General features: G+C 38.2%; 1 protein-coding gene across 8 annotated transcripts in view; it reads left to right on the top strand.

Moving 5' to 3' along the window:
* The window catches only part of BCAS3 (BCAS3, microtubule associated cell migration factor), a 592,226-nt gene that overhangs the window by 271,105 nt on the left and 293,829 nt on the right, over positions 1-27,292 (top strand). For all 8 annotated transcript variants that reach the window (XM_005693141.3, XM_005693143.3, XM_005693140.3 and 5 more), the window contains 2 exons: positions 792-957; positions 4,509-4,609. In XM_005693141.3, the coding sequence (XP_005693198.1) occupies positions 792-957; positions 4,509-4,609 (267 nt within the window). The remainder of the gene's footprint in view (positions 1-791; positions 958-4,508; positions 4,610-27,292) is intronic.

Here is a 27,292-nt window from a genome sequence, read left to right as displayed (position 1 = left end):
CACTTACTGTGGGGGCCAGTGAGCCCGCTGAAAGGAATGAAGGAAGAAGCTTTGGGGGAGGAGGATTTGCTCCTGGTTTTCATTTGTTTGTTTGTTTTAATCCAGAAAGTTAGAGGAGAAACTTTTCTGAGAGGGAGTGTGTGAGAAGTTAGGCTGATTTAGGCAGACACAGTCTCTCTTTTCTGTCCGTCCTTCCCTCTCTCACCTGGTATTCATTTTGCGTGTTGTGGGACAAATTACTACACTGTAGGCAAATGCAAAAGATTGTATAATATTGTTTCAGCATACTAGAATTTTGAATATATTTGTGTCATTCTTGAAATAAATTGCTTAAAGATTTAAAAATATTTTGATAGCAAAGACCTTTTCATGTTCATTATTGTTGTGCTCAGTCGTTAAGTCATATCCGACTCTTTGAGACTCCATGGACTGTAGCCCACCAGGCTTCTCTGTCCATGGGGTTTGCCAGGCAAGAATACTGGAGTGGGTTGCCATTTCCACCTCCAGGGGATCTTCCCGACCCAGGGATCGAACCTGCATCTCCTGCGTCTCTTGCATTGCAGATGTATTCTTTACCTACTGAGTCATTGAAGAAGCCCTTCATATTTATTAGCATCTACTTATAAGAATAACCTTTAGACAAGGAGCGGGCACCGTGTGAAAAAGTTTCTGCTTTCTTATTTTCACGGCCAGCCTCAGGAATAGATTGAAGGGTCAATAACTTGTAAAAATGAAGCTCTTCTCCTTTTATGCCATTTTCACATATCCAGCATCTGTTTTTCTGTTTGTAGATCAGTCCAAACAAGTTGTAGTTGAATCCCTCTACATTATTAGCTGCTATGGGACCTTAGTGGAGCACGTGATGGAGCCACGACCACTAAGCACCGCCCCCAAGATCAGTGATGACACCCCACTGGAAATGATGACATCTCCTCGAGCCAGCTGGACTCTGGTTAGGTAGTATCTCTTTTTGTTTTTTATTTTAAAAACTCAACTTTGTTGAGGTATAAAATATTAAAAGTGTACAATTTGATAAGGTTTGATATATGTATACAGCTGTGAAACATCACCATGATTAACATTATAAATACATTGTTGTTTAGTTGCTAAGTTGTGTCCGACTCTTTGCGATCCCATGGATGGTAGCCCCTCCAGGCTTCTCTGTCCATGGGATTTCCCAGGCAAGAATACTGGAGTGGGTTGCCATTTCCTTCTCCAGGGCATCTTCCCAACTCAGGGATCAAACCTGTGACTCTCATATCTTCTGCATTGCAAGCGGATTCTTTTACCCCTATGCCATCTGTGAAGCCCCACATTATGAATATATTCTCACCTCAGATATTTTCTTATGCCTCTTTGTAATCTTTCTTCTTGCCCCTCTTCATTCCTATTTCACCCACTGAGCCCTAGGCAACCACAGGTCTGCTGTCTGTCATTGTAGGTCAGTTTATTAATTTCTAGAATTTTATATAAATAGAATCAGAGTGGATACTCTTTTTGTCTTCTTTCTCCCAGCAAAATTATTTTGATTTATCCCTCTTACTGTCTAGTCAAAGCTATGATTTTTCCAGTAGTCATGTATGGATGTGAGAGTTGGATCATAAGGAAGGCTGAGCACCAAAGAATTGATGCTTTTGAACTGTGGTGTTGGAAAAGACTCTTGAGAGTCCCTTGGATTGCAAGGAGATCAAACTAGTCAATCATAAAGAAAATCAACCCTGAATATTCACTGGGAAGACTAATGCTGAAGCTGAAGCTTCATTACGTTGGCTGTCTGATGCGAAGAATTGACTCATTGGAAAAGACCCTGATTGGTGGGAAAGATGGACGGCAAGAGAAGAAGGGGGTGACTGAGGATGAGATGGTTGGATGGCATCACGGACTCAATGGACATGAGTTTGAGCAAACTCCGGGAGATAATGAAGGACAGGATAGCCTGGCGTACTGCAGTCCGTGGGATCGCAAAGAGTTGGATGCAACTGAGTGACTGAACAACAAATGCCTCTTGTTGCAGTTTTTGATAATTCATTCCTTTTTTAATTGAGATATAATTTATATTTAATGCATATAATATAATCAGTCACTTAACATGAATTTTCACTAGGTTGTGCACCCATCACCACAGTCAGTTTTTTGAGGGTGGTGGGGTCTTTGTTGCAGCATGAGGGCTTCTCTTGTTGTGGTGCATGGGCTTGGTTGCCCTGCAGCATGTTGGAGTTTAGTTCCTGAACCAGGGATCGAACCCACATCCCCTGCATTGGAAGATGGATTCTTAACCACTGGACCACCACAATCAGTTTTCATCACCCTCCAAAGAAACCCCGTATCTGTTAGCAATCACTCCCCTCCAACCATTCTCCTTCAACCCTTCAGCTCTAGGCAATACCAGTTTACCTCGTGTCTTTGGATTTGCCTACTCTGGACATTTATGTAAATGGAATCATACAAAATGTGACCTATTGCGTCTGACTTCCTTCGCTTAGTGCAGTGTTTTTAATGCCCAGCAATGTTAAGCATGTAGCAGAACTTCATTCCTTTTTTATGGCCAAGTGACTTATATGGATGTACCACGTTTTGTTTATCCATTCATCAGTTGATGGGCATTGCCACTGTTTAGCTGTCAAGAATTATGCTCCTGAAAAGGGAACCCTCCTACACTGTTGGTGGGAATGCAAACTAGTACAGCCACTATGGAGAACAGTGTGGAGATTCCTTAAAAAATTGCAAATAGAACTACCTTATGACCCAGCAATCCCACTGCTGGGCATACACACCGAGGAAACCAGAATTGAAAGAGACACATGTACCCCAATGTTCATCGCAGCACTGTTTATAATAGCCAGGACATGGAAACAACCTAGATGTCCATCAGCAGATGAATGGATAAGAAAGCTGTGGTACATTATACACTATGGAGTATTACTCAGCCGTTAAAAAGAATTCATTTGAATCAGTTCTGATGAGATGGATGAAACTGGAGCCGATTATACAGAGTGAAGTAAGCCAGAAAGAAAAACACCAATACAGTATACTAACACATATATATGGAATTTAGAAAGATGGCAATGACGACCCTGTATGCAAGACAGGAAAAAAGACACAGATGTGTATAATGGACTTTTGGACTCAGAGGGAGAGGGAGAGCGTGGGATGATTTGGGAGTATGGCATTCTAACATGTATACTAGCATGTAAGAATTGAATCGCCAGTCTATGTCTGATGCAGGATACAGCATGCTTGGAGCTGGTGCATGGGGATGACCCAGAGAGATGTTATGGGGAGGGAGGGGGGAGGGGGGTTCATGTTTGGGAATGCATGTAAGAATTAAAGATTTTAAAATTAAAAAAATAAAAAACTAAAAAAAAAAGGATTATGCCCCTAAGAATATTAGCCAAGTAAATAAATATTAAAATAATAATAATAAATAAAGTGATTCCCCAAGATAAAATGGCTCATCACTGTAAAAATGCTTATTAAAATCAGAGTCCTCCTTGAAAGTATATAGTCATTAGAACTTTTATAATCTAGTGTAAAGAGGGAGAAATAAGATATAGGGCAAAACCCATTCAATATAATGTATACTGGTACAGGAGAGACAGAGAAAATTGGTCCTGATGTGTGTGGAAGTATTAGTTGCTCAGTTGTGTCCAGCTCAGAGACCCCATGAACTGTAGCCTCTCTGTCTATGGGATTTCCCAGCAAGAATACTAGGGTGGGTTGCCATTGCCTGCTCCAGGGGATCTTCCCGACCCAGGGATCGAACCTGTGTTTCCTGTGATATAGGCAGATTCTTTACTGTCTGAGCCATCAGGGAAGCTATGTATGAAAGGAAACAGACAAAAAAGGATATGAAAATGATCTCTCTCTCTTTGACATTCAAAAATATTCTTGTATTGATTTTTGGCGGCTCCAGCACTCTTTCCTACTACTTGACTGCACTGGATTGATCTGATCAATATCTTATGTGTCAAGCTATTTAGGAGTGGGCAGATCTAATTAAAATTAGTGCACCATCATTGAAATAAGTGGCTTATTTTGGAACTCAAGATAATCAGGTCTTTAATAAGTCAACCATTAACTGTGATTTTTTTAACCATTATTTTCTGCTTTATTTTATTTTAAAATGTAAATATATTCTAAGAATAGAGGGCGCTAACAATTGTCAGAAACACTAACAACTGTCAGAAATTAGGTAAAAATTAGTTGTGACATTTGAGTTTCACACTTCCTCTCTATTCAGTGTTTTGAATGTCTTGTCTATTATGTTGGAGGGTCATCTGCTATTAAACTAATATTGACTCAATGTAATTTGTATGACTCACTGCCACCTTTTTATTCTTTCTAAGCAGATGGCTTTGTGTTTCAGGTTTCAGCACTCCAACAAGTTCATTTTAATGATTAAAATGATAGTGTGAGTTTATATCAGTGTCTATAAGTGGTGACAGTGATAATGATTTATATTCCATCTATTAAGCCTGAATATTAATAGTCTTCTGTTATTTCCTTAGAACTCCTCAATGGAATGAATTGCAGCCACCATTTAATGCAAACCACCCTCTGCTCCTCGCTGCAGACGCAGTACAGTATTACCAGTTCCTGCTTGCTGGCTGTGAGTAGTTCTTGATTTTTTCCTTCCATACACTATTTTGAGCTTTCATCTTAAAATGCTGACTTTTAATGTAAGCATGCATATTACCAGTGGTACATAGGCCAGAGGCCATAAACAATCTGATGGAGGCAAGGAAGATATTTTAATACGATACATCATAAGCTTTAGCACACATTAATTGTCGCTCTGGATGTTTATGTTCCCTGGTCATGACATATACCCTTACTTTTATATAAATTGATAGAGAATATCTGGTGGGTATTCCCCAAATTTTAAAAAAAAAATAAAGATTCTAGGATATAATAAAAATTGGAATCTGTTTCTGACATAAAAAGAAGTCACACACTTTTTGCTGTGGAAATTGTTATTAGCAGGCTTTTTGCTTTGTAGGATTGTTTTGCATCATTGAAGTAGTGATTGCAGCTCCATAAGGATTTTGTTTACTTTTGATCTGGGTTCTTTTTTTACTTAAGGAGAAAAAAGTATACGTTGAACTAGAAACAGCCTTCTTTGTAGGTGAGACCGGAAAAGATAATTTAATATTTATTATCCAGCTTACGGTCATAGAATTAAAAATTCTTTACAATCATAATGCAATTCTGTAGAATTCATTGAATCCTTAATTTAAATAAATGGCTCTGAGTACTGTACGCTTTTAGGAAATTTTCTGTAAATCAACACTGACATGTTTTTAATGGAGTTTTATTCTGTCAGACTTATTTTCTTGCCTGGTTGCGTTATACAGTATGAAGTAAAAAATTTGTGAAACAATTTTATGTTTATAATGTATCATATGTTATACTAGAAACAGAGGAAATGTACTGACTTTGCAGTAAAGTTATGAAGCTCCATAATTGTAACAAATAATCGGTGGTTTCATTTCTCTTATACGATTGAATTCACTGATTCGTCCAGCATGTATTTATTGAATGACGTCTCTGTGTCAGGAACTCGTGGTTTAAATGAGAGTAGTATGTTGCTTCTGTCCTCAGTGAATTCAGTATCTAATTCAGGAGACAGATGTTTTATCAAAACATAGAAGAAAGTGAGACAGGTCATCAATGAAGGGTTATACATGGAATTGTGAAGGCAGTGGCTTAAGTTGCTAAATTGTTTACAGAGGGATAGTAAGTGGTTTTCTGGTTTAAGAAGCAGAGTATATAAAAGTTCTTAGGTTCTAGGTTATCTCAGCATATATTTAACTCTGTCATATGACTTGGAAAAAACATATATTGATATATCATGTCAATGTTTATAGGAACATTTTCCCATACCTCTCTACAGAGGTAAAAATAGTTAATTGTTGAATTAAGTATAGTTGACTATTTCGGCGTTAATACCAGTTTTCTTTGTTTAGTTATTTTTGAATATACTTTTTATTTCTTTTTGGCTGCACTGGGTCTGCATTGCTGCAGGTGGGCTTTCCCTAGCTGAGCTGAGCAGGGGCTACTCATAGCCGTATGCAGGTTTCTCACTACACTGGCTTCTCTTGTTGCAGAGAATGGGGTCTCGGGCACACTAGTGCCCTAGCAGTTGTTTCACATGGGCTTAGTTGCTCTGTGGCATAAGGGCTCTTCCCAGACCAGGGATTGAACTCATGTTCCCTTCATTTACCATTGGACCCCCAGGAAAGTCCTCTTTAGTTATTTTGACAAGTCTGTTACAGTAGACAAACAGTAGCAAGTTCCAAACATGTAGAAAAAGATACAGGCAAAATTTCAAAAAAAAAAAAAAAATGCAGCTGTCTCTTTTCCTTGACTTATTTGTTCCAGTGAGTTAAGCTAACTTTATTTTAACAGCTCTAAACACCTTTGTCCAATTCTTAGAACTACAAAACCCCCCAGGTGCGTGACTGAAGAAACGCCACTGTAGCCCAAGCTGTCAGTCGTTTCCAAACATTGCAACAACACCATCAGAATTTCAGCTTAGAAAGAACACACTGGCAGTGTTGTAAGAAGAGGTTCAGTAATAGGGAAGAGGTGTAGTGGCTACGTGATACTGGAGCAAGAGGGGAGGGTGTTTATTAAGGCTTTTACAGAGAAGACAGAATAAACCTGTGAGATGTTGCACAGTTGGACTAGAACAAAATTAGGCAATTTGAAATAGTCACTGATGATTGTTTGATTTCTAAATAAAATACGTAATATAATGCATGTCATGTTAGATGTTTTGAATTCCAGATGGACTAGCATAGGAATAAGGATGAAAAGGCCAAGTTTCTAGTTCCAGACCACCTCTCATTAACTTGATAAGTATAAAGTGTCAATAGTAATACTTGCTCTTATAAATATGTTACTGTGGTCAATGCAGTGATGCTAAGCATCATTCTGAACCTTTCTTTCTTATTTCAGAAATAAATAAATATTTTCAATTAATAGACTTCAGGGATTTAACAATGGAATACCTAGTCTGAATCTGTGATCTTGACCTTGTTGCCAGATCTGTTGTCTAAGTGACAGACTAATATGTGAGTCCTATATCTAGGTTACATAATTGTTATGTTTCCTCTTATCCAGTGAAATGTTACTATAGATATAACTTAATTTAAAAAACACCTCAGTTCAGTTCAGTCGCTCAGTCGTGTCCGACTCTTTGTGACCCTATGAATCGCAGAGATAGGTGATTCTGTAATAAGTATTTACATTGACAGCAGAGACACAGATTTAGCCTGAATTTTGAAGTCACATTTTCTTACATAAAGAAAGGCTGTTGAGGGACATCCCTGGTGGTCCAGGGTTAAGAATCTGCCTTGCAATTCAGGGAACATAGGTTTGATCCCTGGTTGGGGAAGTAAGATCCCACATGCCATGGAGCAACTGAGCTCACAGTACCGCAACTACTGAGCCTGCACTTCACAACCATTGTCTGTGTGCCACAGTGAAAGATCTAGAGTGACGCACTGAAGGTCCCACCTGCCACAGTGCAGCCAAAAATTTTTTTTTTTTTTTTAAGAAAAAGGCTATTTGATTTAGAGTCCTGGACAAACTAGTATATTTCACGACTGAAGAAATTAAACATTCAAAACATGGACATCTGCATCAGGGGAGTAAAAGCTGAAATATAACTGGTTAAAGCAATGCTGGAGCCGGTTTAGAGAGAGTACCTTTACCTGCCCATCTGTTGAGCCCATCTTTATGCAGGTTAGAACCTTCTGAAGAAGACTTTGTTACTACCTTCTTGCCTTCTCTCCATTTCCCTTACTGAAACCATTTGAAAAGATGATATTGTACCTGGCGGCAGGAAGTTTTTGTTTTACTTGACCATGTTGAAAATCTGCAGACTATTGATAATAGAGTACTGAAAGTATCTCCAAATATAATCATTTGGAGTAAAACTAATGCAGACTTCGCTAGCGTCACCAGCATTTTCTTTGGTTGTGTCTGAATCTGTGGATCTAGTGAAGTAGACTTGTACAAACTCCGGAAGTTGTAATAATACTGGACAAAGAATGATGTAAATGGAAATGCGAAAGACACTTTGTCGCAGGGAGAAGAGACTAGGAGAGCAGGATGTTTAGCAAGGAATCCCCACCTCCCCTTCCAGCCCTGTAATCATAACAAGTACACCACTATTTGATAAACAAAAGTTCTGCATATGTGGCCTAAGGGTCACTGCTGGGTAGGGAAAGGGAAACGTGCCTGAACATTAAAGACTTCTTACCTAAATATAGTGAAGTAAGTGAAAACTCCAGATTTTGTATTCTTAACTCTAGTCACGTTTACTACCCGTACTAATTGAATGGAATGATTCAAAATTGAACAACTTTGGTGTATAAATTGACTCATATGAACCTGCCCCTTACAAGGTCACTTTGGAGGTGGAATTTGCTTCTTTGTTATTAGGGTGAGCCATAAGAAATTGCTGTTTAGAATAAGCCAAAAAAGTCATATGGTTTGAGTAGATTGATTAGTTTATGTGTGTAAAGAAGATATGCAGATGGTAGTCTAATCTTGCTATCTAGCTCAGTGAGGGTAAAAGTTAAGAATCTAATATTAAAAAAAAAGTTTTGCCTGGGTCATAAGAAATCTTGGGAATCATTTATAAAAAGATTACAATAGTGATGATTAGTTATTTTGTGGTAACAGGATTTTTTTTTTCCTTCAGAAAAAATACATAACTATAGTTAACCTTTTCTAAAATAGGCGTTTTATTTCAGTGTATTCCTTTGCCAAAAACAAAGACGAGACTAACATATCAACCAGCTTTGAATGTGATCCCAAAGTAGATAATACTTTTTCTTTAGTCTGTTTCCGAGCTTCCCAAATTGTAAATTAAAAACAGGGCTTACGGAGTTAAACTGGGGAAGTTTTATTTGGGCAAAAAATAATGTTTCCTCCTTTTCTTTCAGGTGATTTGGCAGCAGCAGTATTTTTAAATTGCTGACATTAACTAGCTTTGTTGGGGATAGGTCAGGCTTTGAACTTCTAAGATAATCCATGGGTATGTGAGAAGTTCCTCCCTAAGTTTACTGAGTTTTCTTTGTTAAATGGTAACAAAGGATCATGCAAGATGCGTGCATAGCTTTGATACACAGTGAAAATGGTTAAGACCTGTATATGGGGTTTTTGTTAATTATTTAACTATCTTTCAAATATAATTGACTGTTAACACAAAAATAGTGTGAATGTACTGTGGTCTTTAAAACACATATGTGTGTGTGACAAGAGTAGTATAAAAGCCAGGAGAGTGGGAAATGGAGCTATACTATTGTAAGGTTTTTATTGTATGTCTGACTTTAACATCATTTGGAGGCAAACTGTGTTGTTAAAGATGTATGATGAAATAAAAAGCAAAGCCAAGGGCTGAAAAAGGAAGTAAAATGTTAAGAATAAGCAAGTTGGTGTAACCCTTAGCATCATCAGTACTCATGTTATAAATGGCCTAAATACTGGACAAGTCAGAGATTGTCAAGTTGGGTCAAAAAATAAAACCCAGTTATATGCTGCTTAGGAGAAACTCACTTTTTAAAATCGATATATTTTTTATCGATATATAGTTGATTTTTATTGACATGTATTTCCTGAAGTTCATGGGGTTGCAGAGTCAGATATGACTTAGCAACTGAAGAACTGCAACAGCTGTTGGTTTATAATGTTGTGTTAATTTCTGCTTTACAGCAAAGGGATTCGGTTATATTGATACATATATATACATTCCTTTTTAAAATATTCTTTTTCATTATGATTTATCATCGGTTACTTATTATAGTTCTCTGTGCTCTCCAGTAAGACCTTGGTGTTTACCCATTTATATATAAAAGCTTATATCTGGGAAAAAAAAAAAAAGCTTATATCCACTAACTCCATTCCTGCCTCAATCCCCACCCCCTTGGCAGCCACTAGTCTGGGAAAACCCACTTTAAACTCTCACTTGCTACATTACTATTAGACGAAGTAGAGCACTCCACCCAACAACAGAAGCGTGTGCATTCTTTTCAAGTGCGCAGACCTTCTTCCGGGCCATAAAACAAGTCCCAATAAATTTAAAAGCTTTCAAGTTATACAGAGTATGTATATTCTGGGAACACAATGGAATTAAATTAGAAATGATTAACAGATCTCTGGAAAATCTACGAATATATGGAAAGTAAACAATACACTTCTACATGATACATGGTTCATAGGAGAAATCAAAGGGGAAATCAGGATATTTTTAGCTGAATGAAAATAAAAACAGAACACATCCCTATCTTAGACTACTATTCAGGGAGAAAAGAATAGTAGGTTGAAGTATAAATACATGCCACAAGTTGGATGATTCTCAAGGGCATCCTGTAGAGAGACAGAGTAAGAGGGAGGGTTGAATATGACCATAAAGAATTCAGTAGATCTTTGTGGAACAGTTCTGTATCTTGATTGAAGCAGAGGTTATACAGATAAATGTGTGATAAAATGGAATAGAATTACATATAAACACCCCCTCACACTCTCACCACAAAATGAGTATATGTAAAATTGTATGTGAAAAACTAGTGAAATCTGAATAAGGTCGCTGGATTGTACCAATGATACTTTCCTGGTTTTGAAACTAGGTGAAGGCTGTGCAGACCTTCGTTGTACTATTTTAGCAACTTGATAGGAATCTATAGTTATTTAAAAATAAAAACTTTGGAGAAAAAATGAAAAATTTGTGGGATGGCACTAAAATGGTACTCAGGGTGAAATTCATAGGACTAAATGCCCATGTTATAAAATGAAATCACTGGCGTCTGCTTTCATATTAGGAAACTAGCAAAAGTAGAGTGAATTATAGCACAAGAAAGGAAATGGTAAAGATCAGATGGGAAAGTAATTAAATTATAAAATTGTGGTATGGTGTTCTTCTCCTTGGAGATTATTTGATTTGTGGGATTTTAGTTTTCATCAGATTTGAAAATTTTAATGCAGTTATATCTTCAATTTTTTTTCTATCATTCCTCTTTGCTCCTTTTCTGACTGCAGTTATATGTATGTTCATCACTTGATATTTTCCCAACTCACTGATTCTTTGCTCAGTTAAAAAATTCTCTTTCCTTCACTCTGTTTGATTTTGTATAGTTTGTATTTCTGTGTATTTATATATATATTATCATCTCTTCTGCTCTGTCTAGTGTGCTAGTTTAGTCAACACATTTGTCATTTCAGATACCATATTTTTCATCCAGTGCCATCTGGATGTTCTTTTATGTCTTTCATTTCTTTCTTCACCATGTACGTTTGAACATATAGAGCATTTATTTTGTAATAGCTGCTTTAGAATCCTTGTGTGCTAACTCTTTTCACCCTGGTATTGTTGGGGAGTGTTTCTATTGACTGATTTTTTTTTTCTTCTCGGTGTGCCATCCTGCATTTTTGTGTACCTAATGATTTTTGATAGGATGCTGGGCAGTTTTAGTTTCACATTACTGACTAGAGGATTATTCTCTATTCCTAAGAGGTACTCAAGCTGTTGTTGGTGTTCAGTCACAAAGTTGTGTCTGACTCAGCGACCGCACGGACTGCAGCACACCACGCCTCTCTGTCCCTCACCATCTCCTGGAGTTTGCCCAAGTTCGTGTCCATTGAATTGGTGATGCCATCCAACCATCTCATCCTCAGCCACCCTCTTCTCCTTTGGCCTTCTCAAGTTACTTGGAATAAATTTTGTTCTTTCTTTGTTTATTTTTAAGCTTTGTTATGGATGGTTCAAAAAATAACCTTTTGCTTAGGGCTAATTAAAGAAGGAAAAAGTTAATTCTTAGTGGGGATAGAGAGAAGTGGCTGAATTTTGGAGAAATTGAACAAGTTGCATCTGTAGGATTTGGGACTATATGAGGTTACTGAAGAAAAGTAAAGAGAAATAGATGACTGGCTTGAACAAAAGGTTATATCATTCACTGAAACATTAAGAGAAATATATTGCCCTGAGCAGGAGAAAGAATTGCTGATTACAGTGTTGCCTCTGTTTTGGTGCATGTAGTATATTTGTTGTTGTTCAGTCACACAGTCACCTCCGACTCTTTGAGACACCGTGGACTGCAGCATGCCAGGCTTCCCTGTCCTTCTATCTCTGAGAGCTTGCTCAAACTCCTGTCCATTGAGTTAGTGATGACATCGAACTGTCTCGTCCTCTTCTCCTGCCTTCAGTCTTTCCCAGCATCAAAGTCTTTTCCAGTGAGTTGGCTCTTTGTATCAGCAGGCCAAAGTATTGGAGCTTCAGCCTTAGCATCAGTCCTTTCAATGAATATTCAGGACTGATTTCCTTTAGGATTGACTGGTTTGATCTCCTTGCAATCCAAGGGACTCTCAAGAGTCTTCTCCAACACCACAGTTTAAAAGCATCAATTCTTTGGCACTCAGACTTCTTTATGGTCCAACTCTCACATCCATACATAATTAACTACTGGAAAAACCATAGCTTTGACTGTAAGGACCTTTGTTGGCAAAGTAATAAAGTGTGGCGATAATATTCGGTAGGTTCTTGGAGATAACTCAGAAACTCCATCTATATATACTCCATATGTGTATTTATAGATTTGAGCTCCTTTCTGAGATTTTTCGGATTATAATCAGTAACTGATGTAAACTTTCTCTGAAATAATTTTATCCCAGAGAGAATTTAGAGGGAAGAGATGAGGTTTCATTATGATTTAGACAGCATAACATTTAAAAACTCAGTGTAAATCACTCAAAAAATCCACCTGAAATGTTACTTTTGAATAGCTAGACTGTCTGTTGATATATTTTTTTAAAAATGTTGTTTTACTGATCACTTGGACTTCACTAGCACTTTTGTTTAAGTCTTTATGTATAATGAAGTAGATAATACCTGAAGCTAGTATTGACATTTGTCTTTTACCTAGAACTGTGAAGGGCTTGAAGGACTTTCCTGGTGGCTCAGATAAAGAATCTGCCTACAGTGCAGGAGTGCCAGGTTTGATCCCTGGGTTGGAAACATCCCCTGAAGAAGGGAATGACAACCCACTTCAATATTATTGCCTGGAGAATGCCATAGAGAGAGGAGCCTGGTGGGCTACAGTCCCTTGGGTTTGTAAAGAGTTGGACACGACTGAGCAGCTAACACTTTAGAACTATGAAAAACACAAGTAGGCAGCATATTTAAGGTTAGATTCTAGAGATCTTGATTCTGACCTAAATTTGTGCTGCTGGCCTACCAGGTACAACTATGAGAGTAAAAATAGGAAATGCTTTTCCTTGTAATAAAATCACACTTTTAGGTTTAGAGTGAAGACATTTTTAGAGTATTTCACTATCTCGTTTTATTGGTTTTACAATACAATGGTGATCTATTTTGAAGATTCTGGTACAAAAAGGATGAAAAAAGTACTGGTCTCCTCTACCGTGGTCATCATCAGTGCCCTGGAAAAGCAATTAAACATGCAGTAATTTTCTGACCGCTCTCTTTAGAGTGTCACGTTAGATTTAACCTAACATCCTGGATTGCATCGCTGTTGTGGTATGTACCAAGTATGGTAGAGGTACTCAACAATGTTTCCTTGCATTGTCCATAATAAATATTTGCCCAAGAGTTGGTAGGGTGGAAGGGGAAAGAAAGAAATGTTTTTCTCCTGTAGAGGAAACTTGTAATGTAGGACTTATTTATAGAGTATTTATAGTCCATTGTTGGGTCATTGGGTGTGTCATACTGTTCTATCTAGGTCTGAATATTTGCAGTACTTAAAACACCACTTCATATTGAATTATATTTGGTGGATTCTCTTATTTATACTTAATTTTATCAACTGACATATGTCCTTCCTTAGAGAAATGATTTTAGTGAAAGGGTGTTTTTCTCTAAGAGACGTATTATCTGTTTGAGAAATATTGACCCTGAATTTAGCCATATATATGCTGTATAACTTGAGGAACATTATGAAATTCAATACATTTTCTTCCTCAATGAAAATATATAGTTTATCAAAAAGTTCAGTGTACTTTCTTTCCCTTTGTGTTCATGGGATACATGCTTTTTATTGATACCTGTATCTTTACATAGATCTTCATACCTGTGGAAGAGTTGGTTGGGTTTCTCTGTCATTGTTTATTTATTGTTGAGAAGTTTCAGCATCAAAAGTCCTTTCTATTACAACATAATGACCTAGACTTAATTTTTAATTACATCTTATTATTTCCATCATTTGCTTTAGTGTTCATCATATGGGAGGAAAAAAGTTCTTATGTCACAGCACCATCCTGTTGTAATTGTTTTTTAAAATTGAAATGAAACAAAAGAAAAGTTATTATAGAGGGTTGTTGTGTTCTTTTAGATGTCTTTTTTCATTTTACAGAATTAGGAGTGTTATTACAACTTACTGTTCCTTTGTTTTATGACATGCTTTCTTTTCCCCAGGTACAATTGAGTATGTTCGTTTCCATTTATGCTGTCAATATTCATTGCCATTGAATTGGCAGATTTGGCTGGGGTAGAACATTGCTTCTGATAGATTAAAGAAAAGTGATCTATTGGTCATAAAGCCTCTAGTCCATGAGTACCACTGCTTCTGATGTCATTTACTCTATCCCACCAGAGTTTAGTTGCTCAGATGGTAAAGAATCTGCCTGCAATGCAGACCCAGGTTCAGTCCCTGGTGGGAAGATCTCCTGGAGAAGGGAATGGCTACCCACTGCAGTATTCTTGCCTGGAGCATTCCATGGACAGAGGAGCCTGGCAGGCTACAGTCCATGCGGTTGTCAAGAGTTGCACATGACTGAGCGACTAACACTTTCACTTTACCAGAGTTTAAAGTTCTTCTGTTCAGATACTGATACCTCTGAATCTGCTTTTTGTTAATTGGGTAGTGGGGATACAAGATGGAGGGTGTGGGGGGATCTGTTTGCCCTTTTCTCCAAAAATAAGGGGCCAAAAGAGAATGGTCTGATCTGCTCACCTGCAGTAATGTAATGGGTTGTTGTTGGTGGGAGCTTGTAGTTTGATGCACCATCACTTCCATCAGGAAGGTTAATTGCTAACAAATGGCTAAATGAGAATTTAGGGGGAATGCTACAGCAGTCTGCTCTGTCAGTGGTGATGGGAGTTCTGGCGCCATTTCAGGGTCACTCTTTGTATCTGTCTATCAGAGTTAGGATACAGTTGTTTTTCCCAGTTCCAGCCTTCTCTATAGAATTTCTGTCAATTGTTTGACTCCATTAAGTGTGCAGAGGAAATAAAAGCCTGAATGACCAATCCACCAGGGGCTATGGATAGACCCTTTCATTGTCCATACTCGCAGCACTGCATTAGGTCTCATTATCCATTTATAATACGTGACCTCTGCCCCCTGGGTCATTGAAAAAGATTCAGTGTGCTTTTCTGACACATAGGGCACCTTTCTCAGCAGACACATCGAACAATGGGACGTCTGGTAGTCTGGAGGACTAGTGTACATGGCAGGTTTTTAAATACACAGCCTTGTGCCAAACCGCTCTGGCAGTTTGCTCGCTCATGGTTCCTAAATGGGCTAAGGGGAGCATAATGTCTGGACTATGAATGCAATATCCTTTCCTCTTTTCTTTCTTTCTTCTTCTGTTTTTTAAAAAGTTTAGTTTTAATTGGGTGATAATTGCTTTACATGTTGTGCTGGTTTCTGTCATACAACAACATGAAATTTTTTTGCCTTGTTTTTCAGTTTTGTGTTCTAGAAAGGATTTGCCTTCATCTCTGCTAGTGCATTTCCTGATAGAGAAATGTGGAAAGATTTGGATACAGTGAATGGATAGATTCATCATTTTTGGAAAGTATTTGCCAAACATGCCCATGGAAGTTATCTGTGATACATTGAAAATCTCTCTTTTATTCCCTGCTCTGCCCAAACTGGTAGGGATTGAATATCCCACTAGAAAGCTGGAGAAAGAATTTGATCCTTCCTTTATCTCTCTAACCCAGATTCATTCTATCATATAAATTTGGGCCACCTGCTTGAAATCTCTGCTACTGTTTCTCCAGCCCCCAGTACATAGACAGATGTAGGAAAAAGATGGAGATACCATAGTGACTTTTGGATGAAATATATATTTATATCTTATCCAATAATGAAGTAAGAAAACTGTCATGTTCAGAGCATCACACTGTGTATACTGAAGAGGGCCTTCTAAGAATCTTGACCACTGGTTCCTATGTGGCCTTAGTATAGTGTCTTGTTGAATACTAATAGGAATCAGTCGTTTACCTGAAGGATGTTGGGATAGGGAAAATAAAAGATTGAGAGCCACTTCTTTACCAGTTCATATGAAGAAACATATGAAGTATTTTTTAAGTTTAAGATGCATACATTTCATTAATAAAGCCTTGTTCCTCTCTCAGAAGCTTACTTTGCATTTAGTGTCACGTATGTTGGCTTGATCAATTTTTTAAAATATATGAGACACACAGGCACTCAAAGAAACCCAGTTTAGTACAGTGAACTGGCAGCTACACTGTCCAGTCGACTCCAGGTGTCTAGTTCGGCAAAGCAGTTTCCCTATTAAGTGATGAACTGTGCCGTGCTTCCTGATGCCCGGACACAGAGGTGTCACCTCTAGAGAGTGAGCGTTGAGTTCCAGCACAGATTTTTCACTCCACACCAGCTATGGAAAACCAGGTAGATGGCAGAGCTCTCTCCATGCCAAGAATTAATATATTAACTGGATTATAGCACCATTTGACAAATTGCTTACTAAATACATCAAAATTGATTGGACATTCTGTATTTGAATTGACAAATGGCTGCATTAGGAGAAGGAGGGAAATCCATTAATTATAGCCGCTCTCAACCATAGGAAATATAATCATATAAATATAGATTTTGTTAAAACAAAAATCTCTACTTCATGGTAGCAGTGCTTATGTGTTTACCTGCACCTCTTTGCTGTTAACAGAAGGGCTGCTCTTGGCCACTGCCCTTTACGTAATAAAAAATAATAATTTCTGCTGTGCTCTGTGTGCCAGGCTTTTATGACTGCGTGGTAACTTTTAGTTCTTAGTCCAGAAGAATAGAAAATAGAAGAGAAACTAAGCCTTTCTGCTCAGTTCTCAGCTATACCTCTGTTTGTCTATCTTGCCCTTTGCATTCTCCTATTATTTAAGTCAAAAGCTTTACTTTTGCTTTGATGATGTAAAAACCGTGATCATCACTCAACTTCTTTTTGGAAACAAATTTTTTTCTCACGATCTTTCTTACTGAAGGTAACCAACTGAGTGACCAAGGCGCAGGGTGGTGGGTGAATGCCCTTGATTGTCCCTCTCCAGTTTGAATCTGTTCTCCTTATTGTTGTCATATGACAGGAAGCTTTCTGCCATGTGATTCTGTGGAAGTTGGTGGAGAGCCGAGAAACACTGAACTGCCTTTATTGCCTTTATGCCATTAGTTTCTTGCCTTTTCTACTATGCTTTCTTTGTATTTTATAACCACATGAAGAGCCTCAGAACTTCCCTTATGTGATGTCAAGTTTGGGTCAGAGCTGAGATTATAAGGAATATTTGGGGGTTAGGCATTCTGTTGCCTTCCAAGGCTGTTTTCTAGGTGCCAGTGGTCCTTCTATAGTTATGCCATTTCTACCTTTAAGTATGAAACCAAACCAATATTTTCTAAAATGAAATCTTCTAATTCCTCAGGGGTATTATAGAGAATGTAAAATGTGGCCCAAAGTACTTTCTTTTCTCTTACTGCATGGAAGGCTTCCTTGAATGTCTAACTTGAGTATGTTGAGACTTCTGGTCAAAGTCATTTTTTCCCCATTGTTTGATAGCTTTGTATGGTACTTCTGATCAAGATGCATAGATATTTATTAAGATGAGAAAATTATTATATTAAGATATGGAATAAAGAAATCATGGAGCCTAAATCAGTGATATAGTTTATATTTGGGGATAAACAACTCTCAAGATGTTTTACATGAAAATTTTAGTTTAAAATACTTACAGATAAAGTCATCATTAATTGGAGACTTCCCTTGTGGTCCAGTGGTTAAGAATCAGTCTCGTGATGCAGGGACACAGGTTCGATCCCTGGTTGGGAGCTAAGATCCCACAGCAGCTCAGCTCACATGCTGCTGTTAGAGTTCATGCGCTGCAGTGAAAGGATTGGTATGCTACAGTGAAGATCCTATGTGCTGTAACTAAGACCCAACGTAGCCAAAGAAGTAAATAGTAATAATAATAAAGACATCATGAATTTAAGCAGTTCATTCTTCAGGTTAAGAACATGGTCTTTGGAGTTTGCAGTTCGAAATTCCATTCCTGCTGTTTGCTAGCTGGGTGACGTTGGGCAAATAGCCACTCTGGGCTTTAGTTTACCTACCATTAACATGGGAATTAATAATACCTATCTTCTAAAATTGTTTTTAGATTAAGTGAGGGAATTCATCCAAAAAGCTTCACACATTACCTTAGATAGAATAAAAAAATAACTATAGATTAGCTTTGTGGGTGGCATTTACAGAAATAGTATTCTTGTTCTCCTTTGAGGTCTTTGTTGCCACTCTGTGTTCCAAGGGCTTTATGACTGAGATACTGCTGGGTGGCATAGCTTTATTGTTAACAACAACAGGAACTTTTCTGGTGGTCCAGTGGTTAAGAATCCACCTGCCTTGAAGGGGACACAGGTTCGATTCCTGGACCTGAGAGATCCCACGTACTGTGGGGCGACTAAGTCCACGAGCCACAACCACTGAGCCTGTGCACCCCAGCGTCTGTGCTGTGCACAAGAGAAGCCACTGCAGTGAGAAGTCCATGTGCAGCAATGAAGATCCAGTGCAGCCAAAAGTGAAAATACATAAAGCAATTTTTGAAAATGACAGTGAAGAGCAAACATTTGTGCTAAATCCTTTCTCTTCTGTTAAGTGGTCATCTGGACAAGTAAGGTTTTAATGTGAGCATTTTCAAGGCTATAAAAAGCAATTTTACTTAGTAACTCTAATTTTTTGAAGCAAATTGAAAATTTGTCTTAGACCTGTTTGTTTTGAGCATCTCCAATCCCTTAGTAAATTATGGGAATTAGGATATTTCTTGGTGTCCACTGCATTCTGAAAGGCTTTCCTCTGGAAGTTCTTTCTGATAGTTAGTTGCCTTAAGACTCTGCAACCCAACTTCTGACATGCCAGAAGGACATTTGATTTTCTGAGATGAGATTATCATTGAAATCATTGTTCACTATTCTGGTGAGCCTTTTGTTTTTTACTCTGTATTTTTTTGAAGTTCATAATGAACCTGTGTTCCTATGGCAGGTGAATTCCTTAGAAAAGGAATGAGAGAGAGAGAGGAAGAAAGAGGAGGGAGGGAATAAAGGAAGGAAGGAAAAGGATGAAAGAAGGGAAAATGGAAGGATGAACTATACAGTTTGTTACACAGCACAGAAATTAAATGTTCTGCGGTAAACTAAAGTCAGCATGGGTGATTCTCACATATATGATGCTGTGAGAAAACAGCATAGTCCTGAATCCTTCACAGATTTCCTAGTCTTGCCACAAAAGAATCAAGGTGACTCTGACTCTTTGTCCATCTGCAGGTCAAAAAATATTTGCTGTTTTTTCCATTCATGAAGTAGTCTTAAAAGTTTGTTACTATGGAGCTGTTCAAACATACACAGAAGTACAGTGACTTGTATAATGAATCTACATATTACCCAGCTTGAAGAATTAACAACGTTCTGCCACTCTTGTTTCTGATGTTATCTTAAAATTTTATTTATTTATGGCTACACTCGGTTTCGTTGCTGCTGTGGACTCTCTAGTTGTGGCGAGCGGGAGCTACTCTAGTTGCGGTACACAGCTTCTCACTGTGGTGGCTTCTCGTTGTAGAGCATGGGTTCTAAAGTGTGAGGGTTTCAGTAATTGTGCATGTGGGCTCAATAGTTGCAGCTTGTGGACTCTAGAGCACAGGCTCTGTAGTTGTGGTGCATGGGCTTAGTTGCCCTGCAGCATGTGGAATCTAGTTCCCTGACCAGGGATCGAACCCATGTCCCCTACATTGGCAGGTGGATTCTTAATCACTGTACCACAAAGGAAATACAGAAATCTTTTTAGCTGTTGTTGTTGTTTTTTAATGTATGGTGGATAAAGTATTATGAGAAAGCCATCACTATTGTATCTTTTTACCTATTTAATACTTGCATTTGTCTGTATATATATATATATGAAGCTCTAGTACTTTAGCTACTTGATGCAGAGAGCTGACTCATTGGAAAAGACCCTGATGCTGGTAAAAACTGATGGGAAAAGCAGAAGAGGGTGGTGGAGGATGAGATGGACTGACTCCATGGATATGAATTTGAGCAAACTCCAGGAGATAGTGAAGGGCAGAGGAGCCTGGCCTGCTGCAGTTCATGGGGTCACAAAGAGATGGACATGACTTAGCTACTGAACAACAACAACAACACTTGCGTGTATCTAATGACAAAGACTTACTGATAAGGGGATAGCTCTTTCTAGTAGTTGTACGATGTGCAGTCCAGGAAAGAACAAGCCTTCAAAAGTGTTCTCTTGTGTTTGGAAAGAGAGAGAACCCTATGGTGCTTGTAAGGTAGTATTTTCTGTTTCATTCTTTCCCCAGTCCTCTTGTTTCTATGGATTTTCTGATTTATTTAGAGGTAAAAATCTTAATCATTTAATTTCTCTGTTTTATGGAATACATCAAGGGTCCTTAATGATTGTTTGAAAAGATTTTAAATTATATTCTAAAGTATAGGTTGAAAATGTTGATGTCTTCCACAACTAAAAGCTTTTAACTCTGCATGCCAAGAGAACTTTGCTCTTCTGCTTAGGCATGGGAAAATCTGCACTTAATTCTTCCTGCTGTATAATGATTTGGTCTTATCAGGAATGTAACTGGATAATAAATAAGGGAAGCATGGAAGAAGCTACATTAACTCTTTGCAAAAAAAGAAAAAAAGATTTTTGCTATTTTTCCATTTCCAAACAACTCCCCCCTCCCCCTTTAAAATACTTTAAAAATTTTATTTGTTTGGCTGTGCTGGGTCTTAGTGGCGGCATGCAAACTCTTATTTGTGGCATGTAGGATCTAGTTCCCTGACCAGAGATTGAACCCAGGTCCCCTACATTGGGAACATGGAATCTTAGCTACCAGACCACCAGGGAAGCTCCACAACCACCTCTTTATTTTTGTCGGACTTTGTTGTGGAGGCTAGACTGAGTAATTAAACTCTTTGCTCTTCAGTTGTGCCATTGTAGATGAGATGGAGAACAATGCATTTCCAATACCTGGCCTGTTGCCTACTTGTCTACATTGGTTATTGAATGCAGTTTAATAATCGAAAATAGTAATTTTTTTTTATTTTCCAAGACATCAATTCACAATACTTTCTTTATAAGCTCTCCCATCTTAGTCTCTTATAGAGGATATTGTATTTTAGAGTGTTTGATTTGAGAACTGATTATTCCTGAAAGAAATGCATCTAACGAGAGGTAGCTGTGAGAATACAGTTGCCATTATCAAGAGATTACAGCTCATGATTCTGCCCAGAATTAGCACCAGCAAACAGTCATTTCTCTCAATAAAAACACGCACCACCATGTGTACTTGATTGGATTGCTTAGTTGCTAAGTCATATCTGATTGCAATCCCAGGGTCGGTAGTCCCCCAGCCTCCTCTGTCCATGAGATTTCCCAGGCAAGAATACTGGGGTGGGATACCATTTTCTTCTCCAGGGGATCTTCCTGACCCAGGGATCGAACCCACATCTCCTGCATTGGGGGGCAGATTCTTTATTTACCACTGAGCCACCAGGGAAGCCCATGTGTACTTGAGTAGATGCTAAAAGCTGATAAACAAAGATGTGTGCAGTGAGTATGAGAGAAAGCGTGTGTAAAACCACTTCCATTTCCCCTTTTAAGGAAAATGTGATAAAACCTAAGGAAATATGAGGGAAAATGCTATAAACTCAACTTTTCGTTTCATGCATTGGGTTTCCATCATTCACTGAAGTGCTTGTGATTTCTCTGTTTTCTTTTCTTGACTTGTTAGGTTGATTTCACTGACTTTTATAATTATCAAATTTTAAGTTGGTACATAGTATACATAATTTAAACGGTGCCAAGGAATATTTAGTGGAAAATGAGTCATCCCTTCATCCCTTTCTTCCCTGAGGCAACTGTTATGTAAAGGTGAGCTTTGATAAGAATGGTTTTGTTGTTTTTAGACTTATTTTTCTGAGTAGATTATCTAACCCTTGGCAAGACAAACTTATCTGTAAGCTGCAAGCAAGGTATTATACAGACATGCTATGTTCCTTTCAAATAGCCAGGGTGGACTTTTCTAGTTATCCTGCTGCTGGTTTAATGTATATATAATGTGGTTGTACTGTGAATTGAGTTGCCATAATACACATTAAATTGTGTGTATCTTTCCAGGTGACCTTTATTGCAAATGTTTTGAAGGGACTGTTGCAGCCTGTTAAGTTCTCAGAAGTGTGCTGGGACAGCTTAAACTTTTCAGTGGAGTAGCTGATCTTGCTGATAGCATGAAGCCATTATGTTTTATTCTGTGTGTCCATTTTTATGACATTTAGAGTTACGTGGACAAGCAAAACTAAACTGTGAACCATTCCAGACTACCCCCAGGTATAGCTTGTCCAGATGCAAAATGGCAGTGAACCATTATGGTAGCAGGAAGAACCAAATGAAAGCTCCTTAGTTTATGTCTTCTGTGGGAATATGAAATGATGCTTTGGGGGTAGGGCAAGGGAGAAGAGCAGGGTGGGGCGGAGATGCACCCTGTGTTGTCAGTTACCCAATGAAATCTGTTATCTCGTAGGCAATGAGGATACGTCATTTTTCTAATTATATATTGCCTGTGACTGTTCTTCTGGGAATGTGGAATAAAAGGAAAGTGAAACCAGAGATGTACAATGACTGACTGTTAGAAAACTTTAATAATTAATTAGGGAACATCTATGGTACCGCAGGGTCAGGGTGCAAGGAAGATCATTGATCCGTTTGATATATAGGTAGGTAGAGCCTGTTCCCTTTTATATGTGTTGTAGTGCTTCAGCTGTTGTTGCACTGGACAAGAGATGGCTTCTAATGAACAGAATAACCAGTAATATATGGTGGTATTGCTGGATTATTCTGTGTGTGAAATTCAGCAAATTCCTTTACATTTAAATGGAAACATTTATAAGTTAGAAAACTTCTAGACTTTCATAGCGATAGAGTAGTTAGGTGTGTTACTTTTGACCTGAAAGCCTTCTCCTTTTAAAAAAATTATTTTTAAAAAGTCCAGAGTTTAATTTTTACCAGTTTGATAGTATGAAAGCATAAACTGTAAAATTTTGCAAATCTCTGATTACTACTATTTATATATGTTTGTTGGCTGTTGTATTTCCTCTTCTGTGAATTGCTTATTCCTTAGGAAATGCCTTAGTCCATTTTGCTTTTGGATTACTTGTCTTTGAGCCTTTCTTCTTAAACGGCAAGTATTATTTTCTGAACTAAGAAACTACCTTTCCAAGCAGAATTTCTTCCTCAGATCCTGAGTGCTTTCTGATCAGAAACAGAGTTTGGTAAAGAGCCTTCTCTCATTGTATGGCTGCTCTATAAATGCTGTTTTTAATAAGTACCAAAAATATATTGAAGTTTGTCCTTGGATGAGGGTTTATCACTGTTGGCCTTTGGGTGAACTTTGAGCCTGAGCTGTTTCATTCAAGGCAGCATGATGTCATTTAACTCACAAATTTCTCTGTTGCTAGAAAAAGGAATGTTGTTCCCCTAAATAACCTGAAAGGACTGAATAATGCTGGCACAACATTATTCACCTCTCAGGTCTCCACTAAAGACTTCAGCATGGTAAGGGTTTTATTATTCGCAGAGGATTTGTGGGGATATGTTAAGGAGTAGGGGCAAGCAAAAACTGAGTCTGGTCCTGAATCTGGAGAATACTTTATTCTGCAGCCCACTTAGCTGCCGATATGACCCAGCCCACACTCTCTTTTCCAGATAAAAACCTTGGGATTCATTTTTGTTTCTTCATATTGAAAGACTCTCTAAGTTTCTTTCTAGTGCTGTTTGTTCAACATATGAACGTATTTTAGGCTTTGCAACAGCAGTTAAAGCCGAAAGTTGCATCTCAGATAAAAAAGTAGATACCATTTGGGTCAGCCCCACTCCACACCCCCTTACTTGAGAAGTAGATCTCCCTGATTCCAGTGGCACTGGGATTCGTTTCAGGAAGTATAGCAGTTTTTTTTTAGCATCTCCTAAAGTTGGGAGCTTGGAGTTCGCTAGCAGCGGAGCCTGTGCTTGATTAGCAGCTGTGTCCTCTGAAGCTACGAGAATTTATTACTGGGAGTTCAAGAGATGCAGGAAAGACTAGAACAAGAACATAACAGAATCAGATAGATGGTCCCTTCAATGAGTTTATAAATAAGCGCGGCTCGTTGTGCAGCAGTATGCTTTGTGTTAGTTTTTAGAAAAACGATGCTTATAACCTGTATGTGGTTAGTCTCTTTTAACTTTCAAATGTATTGTCAACTCTTTTTCCTTTCATTGCTTTTAAGGATGAATGGTGCTGAGATCAAATAGTTATTCCTTTCATATTTATAGTTAATTCTTTCTTTAATAGAGTATCTAGATCCTCTGCCCCCTGTTGTAAACTTGGTAGTTAGGAGATCTAATTTTTTCCTGAGTATCCAAACCGTGGCCAATACGCTTAAGAAAAGTAATTACCTGTTCTAATATAAAGTATTAATATTAATTATAAAAATGTACTTTCTCTCTTTCAACTGGAAGACTAGATTTGTTGCGGATGAACTTAGGTTATTGAGATCTAGCTGTTAGTTTCTGGGTATTCTAAAAAGAATTTGATTTCTTGAAATTGAGGATATACAGTTATTACTTTGGATAAAACAGCCTGAAATGTCAGAGAGAGTCCTACCTTTCTTCAGGACTGGTAATAACTCATTCTTGGAAGCTTGACTCAAACCTATGTATCCTAACCTTTAAGTAGTCCATTAACTAGTGTTAAAAATGAGATTTCAGAGTATCATTTTAGATATCTGTTAATACAATGTTTATAACTCTTTACTATATTTTATGTGGGTAATTTGTAAAAATTCTGTGCTCATTGATCCCCTTCGTAACTACTTACGAATTTGAGAAGCTATATTATGAATTGACATTTTCTGTTTTCAGACTGAGAATTTTGTTATGTGGCATTCAGCTGTAGGGGTATTTTCAGAGGACCATTCAGTGTTTCTGTTCATAATTTTACTTCAGTTGTTCTACTGACTTGGAAATTTGGGGGAGGTTTGATTAACGAGACTAACTTGGAAAGGTCAACATTGAAGTTGTTTTTGTTTGTTTGCTTTGCACGTAAACACGTATAAGTATAAATATATTCACAGGAATACACACATACGTACACATACTCATCTATCACCCTAAGACATTAAAATACACTTCGTGGTTTTTTTTTAACTTTTATTTACTCACTAGAAGCATGATCTGCTTTCCTGAAAACACAACATAAACCAAGCCCAGCTCACAGTCACCTCATAATGATCTGCTCAGCCTGCCCTGGGTTGTTGATCTATATTTATCAAATGCCCGTGTGTACAGGCAGTACTTTTGGAGTTGTATTCTGTAAAAAAAAATTGACACTGTGCCCTTTATAGTTAGATGGATAGGCTTATTTTAAATGACTGTACTAAAAGTAGGGATAGAGCATAGCAGAGATTTTTATTTCAAAATTCCATATCCCTTTTCCTAACCCAGGATCATTAGCTAAGAACAGTGCTGCATGCTCAGTCGTGTCCGACTCTCTGTGACCCCATGGGCCGCGCCCCGCCAGGCTTCTCTGCCAAGAGACTCTCCAGGCAAGAATACGGGAGTCAGTTGCCATTTCCTCCTCCAGGGGATCTTCCCGACCCAGGGACTGAACTGGCGTCTCCTGCATCGGCAGGCAGATTCGTTGCCACTGAACCACCAGGGAAACCCCTAAGAATAGTTGGTAAATGTAAAAGATACTATTTTTCTTTAGCTAGAAGGTGCTTATGTTGGTCCATTAAACTCATGCTTGCAATATATGTAACTTTATTTTCCTATAAATTCCCTTTAGTCCTCTTTTGTACCTCTATCCTAACAAATAGGGACAAATTAATCTCAATCAATTATAACCTCCTACATAGTTGCATCTAAATTCTATAGGGCTTACATAGTGCAAAGATATGAGATGGGATTGCTAAAGATATTTTACCTCTATTTTTTAACCACTGAGATGTCCCAATTCCTTACCAGATTTAATTGTTGGCTATTGTATTGGTTCATGGGCTTTCCTGATGGCTCTGACGGTAAAGAATTCGCCTGCAATGCAGGAGACTTGGGTTCAGTCCCTGGGTCAGGAACATCCCCTGGAGAATGAAATGGCTATCCACTCCAGTATTCTTGCCTGGAGAATTCCGTGGACAGAGGAGCCTGGCTGCCTGCAGTCCATGGAGTTGCAAAGAGTCGGACACGCCTGAGCAACTAGTTAGCACATTGGTTCATATAGGTCTTTGTAGCATCCGTCCTTGTTTCAAAGCCTTTTCAAAGCCTGACAATTGCCTGGACCTTGTCCATATTACTCTTGAATGTATAGTAAATATTCATCACCACATTCACAGGGGGCTTGGAGAGGTTGTCACAGGCTCAGCTGTGGAAACACACTGTGTGCACACCTTCTACTGTAGAAGAGTAAAATCTCCGTGCTACTTCCCAAGTGGAGTCTCCTGCTACTTCCTGAAACTACCCAAGAATGAAATTAGGATTCTTCACAGTTGTTCATCCCTAAAACTCTTTCTGACATTTAGTACCCTTCCTTGGGAACCCTCTTTTTTCCCCTTTCTGTTTGTGGGGCTCTTGTTCCAGTTTCTGCATGTCTTTCCTAATAGCTGCTTGGAAACCATGGGAGCTTTGCTCCTAACACTCATACTTTAAATCTCTCTTTCTTATCCCAGGGTCAGGGTTTTGAATTCCTCTCTTCTTTGTGACTGAGTATGTCATTGTTTCCACCAGCTAGTACCAGCTAGTAATCATGGAGTGTTCTTCCTACCTGGATTGGAGAAAGTTTTAAATGTAAAGAAATGTGAGGGAGAGGGAAAGGATATTTACTTTATGTTGAAAAATATTTTTCCACCACACATATTTTTATATTGTGAATCTTCTGAATGCTTCGAAGCATTCTTAGTTGGAATACTGTTTTTTAGTGAACATAAAGTATGGTAACTCTTCTCACAATCTC

The sequence above is a fragment of the Capra hircus genome, chromosome 19, assembly GCF_001704415.2.
Source record: "Capra hircus breed San Clemente chromosome 19, ASM170441v1, whole genome shotgun sequence".
NCBI lineage: Eukaryota > Metazoa > Chordata > Mammalia > Artiodactyla > Bovidae > Capra > Capra hircus.
Note: the sequence above shows the minus strand (reverse complement) of the source record. Positions and strands in the feature narration are given on the sequence as shown.